Raw genomic sequence first — 10000 nt, 5'->3', positions numbered from 1 at the left:
CACACACATTTTCACACAAACACCCTTCGCTTTAATAATTCAGCAATTTGCAGAGAGCGAAAGATTAGGCAGAATTTAAACCGTGGATTCTGTGCGGGCCAATCCTATGTGACTGTGGAAATGCACGTGTCAAAAGCCTGATAAGTATATCCCATTTATGTGACAACATGATGAGCCAAGGCTGTTTCGACTATCCGGAGCATTTGGAAACATATGTGGCAGACAGAGTTATTACGTCTGAGTCCCCTTTTATCCCAAATTCGGTGCACTCTGAAGTTCTAACCTTTGAGCCTTTCCTAAAAGCAATCACGTGCATTAATCACGGGGATGAAGAAAGACATTATTCTTATGAGAGGCAGTTCTACTCCTAACTATTACACCTGGCTACACACGTCATCCGTCCCTGCGTCCATACATATGTAAATAGATTGCTAGCATAAAGGGTCCAATGCCGTCTTTTCTGCTTCTGTCTTCCAGGAGGCAGAGATGAGCCCTCCAGCTACATCTGCACCTCGTGTAAGCAGCCTTTCCCTAGTGCCTGGTTCCTCCTCCAGCATGTCCAGAACACCCACGGCATCCGCATCTACCTGGAGTCCAGCCCCTCCAGCACGGCCCTCACGCCGCGCATCACCCTCCCCCCGCCGCTCAACGACTCCATCCCCCAGTCGCCGCTCACCAACTTCCTCGGCGACAACAACCCCTTCCACCTCCTGCGGATGACGGGGCCCTTGCTCCGGGAGCCCCCGCCTGGCTTCGTGGAGAACCGCCTGCCCAACACCCCTCCCTTCGTCAGCCCTCCGCCCCGCCACCACCTGGACCCCCACCGCCTGGAACGCCTTAGCGCAGAGGAAATGGGGCTCATCTCCCAGCATCCCAGTGCCTTCGAGAGGGTGATGCGCCTGACGCCCATGGCCATGGAGTCCCAGTCCATGGACTTCTCCCGGCGGCTCCGCGAGCTGGCGGGGAACAACAACACCGCCACGCCGCCGCTGTCGCCCAGCCGGGCCAACCCTATGCACCGACTGCTGAACCCCAACCCCTTTCAACCAGGACCCAAGTCGCCCTTTCTAAGCAGCCCTCCCCTGCCGCCGATGCCGCCGAGCAGCACCACCCCTCCCCAGACACAGAACAAAGTCAAGTCCTGTGAGTTCTGCGGGAAGACCTTCAAGTTCCAGAGCAATCTGGTGGTGCACCGCCGCAGCCACACCGGGGAGAAACCTTACAAGTGCCAGCTGTGCGATCACGCCTGTTCGCAGGCCAGCAAGCTCAAACGGCACATGAAGACCCACATGCACAAGGCCGGATCCCTGACCGGACGGTCCGACGACGGACTGTCCAGCTCCCCGGAGCCAGGCACCAGCGATGTGACGGGGGAGGGCATGAAGAACCGCGACGGGGATTTCCAGGGGGAAGGGAACGAGGAGGAGGAGGAAGAGGAGGAGGAAGAGGAGCTGGAGAATGAGAGCCGGCCGGAGTCCAACTTCAGCATGGACTCAGAGTTCTACCGCAACCGAGACAACATCTCCAAGCCTCTCTCCGAGGAGAAGCCATCGCTGAACCTCGGGAAGATGGTGGAGAGCGTTGGGCTTAACGCTATTCAGCAGTACAATAACTTGATCGTTGACAATCGTAAACGCATGCCCTTCTCAAAGAGGGGCTCAGACGGCCAGCGAGACACTGGGGACGAGGACTCTGTGGCGGGGGAGATGGACCACAGGCCGGAGGAGAGAACCATTATAAACGGTCGGAACTGTGGCTCTGGCGACTCTTTCTCAGGCTTGTTCCCCCGTAAACCCACACCCATCACCAGTCCCAGCCTGTCCATCTCCTCCAACAAACGGATCAAAATCGAGAAGGACCTGGACATCCCTCCCACGCCACTCATCCCCTCGGAGAACGTCTACTCCCAGTGGCTGGTGGGCTACGCAGCCTCGCGCCACTTCATCAAAGACCCTTTTCTGGGCTTCACCGACTCCAGACAATCGCCCTTCGCCACCTCTTCCGAGCACTCGTCCGACAACGGAAGCCTGCGCTTCTCCACGCCCCCGGGCGACCTGCTGGACGGGGGTCTGTCCGGACGCAGCGGGACTGCCAGCGGGGGCAGCACGCCCCACCTAGGCGGCGCCGGCCGGCCTGGTTCCAAGGAGAGCAGGAGGAGCGACACGTGCGAGTACTGCGGCAAGGTGTTCAAGAACTGCAGCAACTTGACAGTCCACCGACGCAGCCACACCGGCGAGCGGCCCTACAAATGCGAGCTGTGCAACTATGCGTGCGCCCAGAGCTCCAAGCTGACGCGTCATATGAAGACACACGGCCAGCTGGGTAAGGAGGTGTACCGCTGTGACATTTGCCAAATGCCCTTCAGCGTATACAGCACTCTGGAGAAACACATGAAAAAATGGCACGGGGAACATTTGATGACCAATGAGGTCAAAATTGAACAAGCAGAGCGAAGCTAAGCCAGGTTCTCCAATTCTATGATCTGCGCCATACTTTGACAAAAAAAACACAAAAAAACTAAACAAACAAACAACCACAAAAAAGTAAAATACATAAGGGGGTAGCTGGATATTCTTTTTCTGAAATATTTGTTTGGGTCAAATTTTGTGTTTTTGCCTAGGAAACTGCCAACTGAGAAAAAAGTGAGAAAACTAAAAGACATATTAACACCAACCGAGCTGACTTAGCAGCCTCATTCGGTGTCTCTTTTTAAACAATCAATCTGTTGTCTCATAACATATGTGGAGCCTTTAACTGTGCAATAATTTCTGTATTTATTGGATTTTGTATTTTGGCATGTGCAGGTACATCTTTATTTTAGGCATTTTTAAATTTGTTTTCTTTTTTATTTTATTTTTCTAAACACCCAGAAGATATCCTGAGATTTTTTTAGGGGACAGAACAAAAAATTACATCATATTTTCGGCCGCTGCTTAGAGAAAATTGTATATTAAAGCTAGACATGATTTCTTGAAGAGAAGCCGAATTCAATCTTCAATTTGAAAAAAAATAAATAGGTGTCAGAGAGAATGCTAGAATTAGTATATATATTTATTTGAAGAAAATGACGATGATACGCGGACAACAATCCTTTGGCATTGTAGCATGAACTGACTCTAAAACATGTCAATATAATTAGATATGTAGCACTGAGTGTCTTGTATGACAGTAAATGGAAAAAATAGTCAAATCGGACAGGATCCCAAGGTTCCTCAAGCCCTAATGATACACCCCTCTGGACTATATTATCACCCAGTGTGCAGAATCAGCTCAATGCTAAGGCAGCTGCTGTATGGTACATAGTACTAAGACCTTACACGATGTTGAACTCTCACACACAACCACCTGCTCACACCAATACAAATGCACACACACATGCACACCGACACACACACGCACACACACATGCGCGCACACACACACACACACACACACACACACACACACACACACACACACACACACACACACACACACACACACACACACACACACACACACACACACACACACACACACACACACACACACACACACACACACACACACACACACACACACACACACACACACACAGGCATCTCCTTTGTAACCCCTCCTCCCCCATGTGTCAATTTAGAAGTTCTCCAAACCTCTCTTACACAATCTGCACATTACACAAACATTGTCCACATGACATTTTGCACGAAGCCATATAAACCCGACTATATTATTTATTAGGATTAAACTGAGCATGACGTCCAATCAGAGGCATGTATCAGAATGCGTAGCTGTAAAGAGATATAGATGGAGAGACAGAGAGGAGAGAGAAAGAGAGGGCGCAAGCATGGGCATCTCAGGTTGAGCTATAGGGCGTTTTTTCCTTCATTATTTAATCACTCATTTTTTTATCATACATCTGGACCATTTTTTGCATCTTTTTCCAATTTTTAAGGATTTTTGAATCACCTGGTGCTAAGATCCAGTGTGTAGTGTCCCCCCTACCATCCTTGTTTTTCAAACAGGAGTGGGTCATTTTTATAAATGTTTCATGGAAAGAATTCTGGCACAATATGTCCCAACAAACAAACAACACAGATAATCAAACAATCATATCGACAATAGGTGACACACATAAACGTGGATCATTCCAGTGTCGGAGTCGTAACCGTTCCTCCGGACTCTCGCTAATGTTACTGTTTCTAATGATTCCAGGCCAACATGTGACTTGCCCTTTAGCCTATCACAGGGCCAGATGTGTGCGTGTTATGTGCATGGCAGATGTCACCAAGCTGCACATTTTTTCTATCAATTGAATTGCTGAATTTCTACTGTATACTGATTGATGTTTATGAACTCAACAGCCCTATGCATTTGTTTGGTTGCTTAGAAATATTATTCCTCAAAAAGGAAGCATATTGTACATTTAAAATGTAAACTCTAAACACCGATTTTTATAAAGCCTCATAGTGAGAATAATCATTATTTTGGTTAAAATAAGTCCCCTCTCCAACTTAAGTATGTTTGGAATACATTGCTAGAATACAATGCAGGCAAATGCAACTAAGGTTAGACTGTGGCTATTTTGTATCGTATGAAGAAAATCAATTAAGTTGTGTGCTGAAATAGTAAGACTACCTTTTCTTTCTCTCCTTTCATTCAGGACTCCCTGTGATGTGTAGTTGAGCGCATTCTGAGAAGTAGCAACTCTATCACATCTAAATTACACCCACCCACACCCACACCCACCCAAACACACACACACACACACACACACACACACACACACACACACACACACACACACACACACACACACACACACACACACACACACACACACACACACACACACACACACACACAAACACACACTCGCATGCATGCACACACACACACACACACACACACACACACACACACACATGCACGCACCCACGCACCCACGCACCCACGCACCCACGCACACACACACACACACACACACACACACACACACACACACACACACACACACACACACACACACACACACACACACACACACACACACACAAACACTGCAGTGCTGTGCTATTTTGTCAATCTCAAACAAGCATCATTGTGTTATCCGATCAACACCTTGGCTATTTTCAACATTGAACCATGTCCCTTCCTACCCTGCTACCCATACACACATTCAGAACGAAAGCTTGTATTGCTCGTTAATACAGGAGGAAAGACCTTACGATGCATTCCTCCAACTATACAGACACAAGCTAACAATCAACAAAAGAAGTAGGCAAAAAAAGAAAGAAAGAAATAAGGCTGCTTCTGATGAGGCTCCATTGTACTGAAGGGTGATTGAACCTGGGATCAACTGAAAACAAACAAACACATTTAAGTGCCCAGTGTTGATAGGCTAGGCTTTGCCAATGCTGGCACTATAAAAAACATTAATTTATTAGGGACAGTTTTTGTACTGCCATTCAATTTGATTGTGAGTGTGCCTTGAAAAAAAAGGAGATCTTCCTATTTATTTGTTTCGGATGACTGCAGCAAAGTTTGTGAAGCAAACTATCCATCAACAAAGAAACAGACAAACAAGCGGGAGTGGCATAAACCGATATGTCAGCTTAAGCTCTGATTTGCAAAATAAGTTTCTATCCTAAATATCACAGATTTCTCCTTTACACATGAAAAGACGCAGCTGAATTTGGGTTACAAGTAGCCAGCACAATATTGATGTGTCTGTGTGTATATATGTATGCATATGTACATATAAAGACACAAACCTATATATAGATATATATTTCAAACTCTTCACGCTTAATGGACAAAACTCGGTCCCTTAACAGAAAATCTGTAGTGGATCAAAGCCACACAACTGTCAACTAAAGAAGACTGGATGGAAATCAGGAACTACAGAAATGAAAAATGCGAACGAATTTAGTGCACTCTGTTTTAAAATAAGTTTACAGTATTGAAACAAGTACAAGGGTAAAATAATATTTGTGTGTGTGTTTTAAATACATTTTCTTTGTTCTCCAAGTTTGCTTCTAATGTTTCTCTGAATGCCATAGTGGCGATGTGTATATTGTTTTTTTTGGTGATGGGGTTTTAGTATATATATAAATATATAAATATATATGAATATATATTACATTTTTCTTGTTTACTGTAAAAGTATACCAGTATTTGTAATATTGGAGAATGCCTGGGCATTTTAAGAAAAAAAGAAAGAAAAAAAAACAAGAAAAAAAATAGTTTTTCTATTTTTTATTTTGCAGTCCGATTTAAATTGTGGGTCTCTTAAAATGTTTTTGTCACTGTAAACTGTAAAAGTCTTAAGTTTTAGTAACTTTTATTCTGCCTTGGGTGTAATGAAATAAAAATAAATAAATGAATAAAAACAAAAGAAAAATGACTAACACATTTGATGTTGGGCTGGGAGGGGTGCAAAGGGAGGGGGAGAGAAAGGGGGGCGTAGAGGGAGAGGGGGCGATGTCACCCCCCCTCCCCACCCCCCACCCCACTCCTCTCCCCCATTAGAAAAGAACATAGTCAGAATTCAGACTTGTACTGGAATAGATTGTTCTTGGTTGATGGTTTGAAATCCCTGCTTAAGAGACAAACTCTTTTTTACAGAGGAGCTTGATTTGCTAGTACTGAATGGAGGGTGGGGGTGGCGGGGGGTATACTTGTATGTGAATAGGGATTCATCCTAGCAACCCCTAATTCCACTGATAATGTTCGTGTGATAGTCTGCCACAATGCGACACAGATAAAAACACAGCCTTACGGTGTTAGTGTTTCGAAATACTCATCATTGTACAAAAAAAAACAGCCAAAATGCAAGGCGACAGGATTACGCAAATTGGCGATTTGTAGAGAATTTGTTTTCTTGGCTGTAAATAGTTTTCTATGATAACTGTCTATTTTTATTTGTTGTTGCTGTTGTTTTTGTTTCGGTTGCACGGGCTCCGGTGACAGCGGTGTTCCCGAGCGGTTGGAGGCATCTACATTCTCATAATGACCTATGACCCTTTGGCGGGACGATCAGAATTCTTCATCGTTTTTTATTTTTTCTAGTCACACACCCACCTCCCTCCCAAAGTAATGTATGTCAGACGAAGGACAGAGCACAAACACGGGCTGTCAGGCTCTCTCCATCACTGGCCAGTGGGTGTCATTTTTGTCACTTACCGCTGTCCCGGTTGCAAACATCTTTTGACAAATAAGACAAGAGACAGGCAAAGAGCTCGATAGAGAACAGGGGGAAGAGAGAGAGAGAGAGAGAGAGAGAGAGAGAGAGAGAGAAAGAGAGGGGAGGAGGGTTGTAACAGATTGAATCAGCAATGTCACACACAAACGCACACACACAAACACACAAACACCGACACACTGGACTATCCCACGACTCTGTCTTTTCTCTTTTTATGGAGTACCCTTCACGTTGTCAAAGCTTCAAAGGAAGAGCGTTAGCATTGGCGCTCCATCTGCAGCGTGGCTGTACACCTCACATCAACACTTCCAAGATGGTTCCAGTTATTCATGTCCCAATGGAAGGACGACCCCCCCGAAACCCCCCCCCCCCGCCACCCCCTTCACAAGGAAAAAGTCTGTTCCGGCAAGTTCTCGGATCGAATCGACAAGAACAACATTCCATATTGCTTTTCTTTTTTTCACTCTATTTGTATTGCGTAAACCTATACAGGGTTGGGATTGAGGTGGGAGAACATTTGTAAAATAAGATGATTCAATGTCAATATGTCCAAAATGATCATGTATACGGATGAAACACGGACAATGGGTTACGAGTTCCATGGAGGGACAGGGTTTTGGTTCTGTTTCTGTTTGTTTAGAGTAGGGATGTGATGCTGTTTGTGATGTCACTTTCTATAAATATGTGAACTGACTCTCTCATAGACCGCGGCTTGTGTTGTCTATGATGTCACTGGCCCCCTGCCAACACCATTGGTTGGAAACAGTAAACATAACGTTCAGACATTCTACCGGTTTACCTCTCCTTCTTTCGAAACACACGGACCGACATTAAAACCAGATCAACTCGGAGTGGATTTAATAAAGCCAGGTGAATAGAGATGTGATGGATCGTGAAGCAATTGACAAGGCACCTTTAAAAGTTTTCTCTCTAGAATGTTCCAGAAGTGAAGGAACGTTTTTTGCCTTCTATTGTTGATTTAAATAGCACACATGAATATATTCATGCCTCGCCGTTTATGAGAAAAAAATCACTACAGCAAATCTTATTTTGTGACAATAATGCCTTCATACCAACATGCACACGCAAACACGAACCGCAGACACACACACACACACACACACACACACACACACACACACACACACACACACACACACACACACACACACACACACACACACACACACACACACACACACACACACACAATTTTGCCACAGCAGCCCAGCCTCCCTTCATTGAATGCATGCAGGTCTTGTTGAACGAGCCACTTGAACACACGTCAAGGCCGCTTGTTGTTGGTGGTGAACCGTGCGGGGAGGGGAGCGCGTAACTCAACGCTTCAAAATAAGACGCAATGAGACAGGGGACAGGAGCACGAAGGCTCACTGCATCCGGCCCGTCGTAAAGACCAAGGCAAACTGAGGGGTTCATGTTGAATTTTCGCTGGAATCCAAACCCCACGAAAATCATTAATAAATGAAAAATGGAGCGGGGTTTCAGGACCTCAACTTTGTGCATAATACAATTAAAAGCAAATTGATAGCAATCACTCGTATTAATCGATGAACTCTGAGACCATTTGAATATTTTGATAATGGAATAAAAAAAGAAAGAAGCCCAACAGGGAGAAGAGGGGAGGCAAATCAATACAATGAAATGGGGTCATTAACTATGTACTAGTCACCCACATCAACGTTCACCCACACCCCCACGCTCTGCATTTTGATTTAATTTCCCTCCGTTTCTACAGCAGTGGTACACAAACAGACACACACATACACACACACACACACACACACACACACACAGACACACACACACACACACACACACACACACACACACACACACACACACACACACACACACACACACACACACACACACACACACACACACACACACACACACAATCTCTCACAATTATTAGAGAGAAGATTGAGATCGAGCGAGAGGGACAGAAAAAGAGACATAGCTGAAGAGACATAGATGGGGGAAGAGAGAGGGAGAGAGGAGGACAGAGAGAGAGAGAGAGAGAGAGAGAGAGAGAGAGAGAGAGAGAGAGAGAGAGAGGGAGGGAGAGAGAGAGAGAGAGAGAGAGAGAGAGAGAGAGAGAGAGAGAGAGAGAGAGAGAGAGAGAGAGAGAGGGAGAGAGAGAGAGGGAGAGAGAGAGGGGGGGGGGGGGTTGGGGGGAGAGAGGCAGAAAGAGAGATAGTAGCTGGGCGTGAGTTTTTGATTTGGCTTTAGTTTCAAGGCAAATGGGTAATTAAGCCTATCCCTTGCTGGCCTGTACTTTGAAGTACCCTACGGGGGAGAAAGAGGAGGGGATTATCCCCCCCAATGAAGAGAAATACAGAGAGGGAGAGAGTGGGAGAGGGAGAGAGAGGGAGAGGCCAAAGGGAACAGAAGCAATAAGACAGAAGGAGGAGCTGGGAGGAACGGGAGGATGAGGGTGAGGTCTAAAGACAGACGGGTCGCAGTGAAGCTTAGGAAAACACACCCGAGGTGATGAATACAGACCGTGGAATGTGAAATGATACATCATTTTCTGTGCGGCACGTGCATGTGTGTGTGTGTGGGTGTCGAACAAAATGGGCCAATGCAACAATCTCAATGGCCACTGTATTTTTAAACGTCTGAGATATTGGAAGATACGAACGAACATAAGGAGACAATCTAGAGAACATAATGATGACATCCGTCCCTTTTATTGTGTTTACTGTATTCCTTGCCTAAGTTACATACGCCTATATTCCATTAACGGCCGCATACATCTGTTTAGATGGCCAGAGTCCATTCACGGCGAATAAA

General features: G+C 45.7%; 1 protein-coding gene across 2 annotated transcripts in view; it reads left to right on the top strand.

Annotated features, from left to right (window-relative positions):
- The window catches only part of bcl11ba (BCL11 transcription factor B a), a 47541-nt gene extending 42750 nt beyond the window's left edge, over nt 1-4791 (top strand). The window contains exons 3-4 of one of the 2 annotated variants that reach the window (XM_030356482.1): nt 478-2322; nt 4643-4791. In XM_030356482.1, coding sequence (XP_030212342.1) covers nt 478-2322; nt 4643-4665 — 1868 coding nt within the window. In that variant the 3' untranslated portion in view covers nt 4666-4791. Of the gene's footprint in view, nt 1-477; nt 3399-4642 lie in introns of those variants that run through there. The other variant, XM_030356481.1, reaches the window with a different exon arrangement.
- Nucleotides 4792-10000: the final 5209 nt, after the last annotated feature.

This window comes from Gadus morhua, chromosome 5, assembly GCF_902167405.1.
Source record: "Gadus morhua chromosome 5, gadMor3.0, whole genome shotgun sequence".
In the NCBI taxonomy this organism is placed as follows: Eukaryota; Metazoa; Chordata; class Actinopteri; order Gadiformes; family Gadidae; genus Gadus; species Gadus morhua.
The sequence above is the reverse complement of the archived record's forward strand: the minus strand, read 5'-3'. Positions and strand labels throughout refer to the sequence as shown.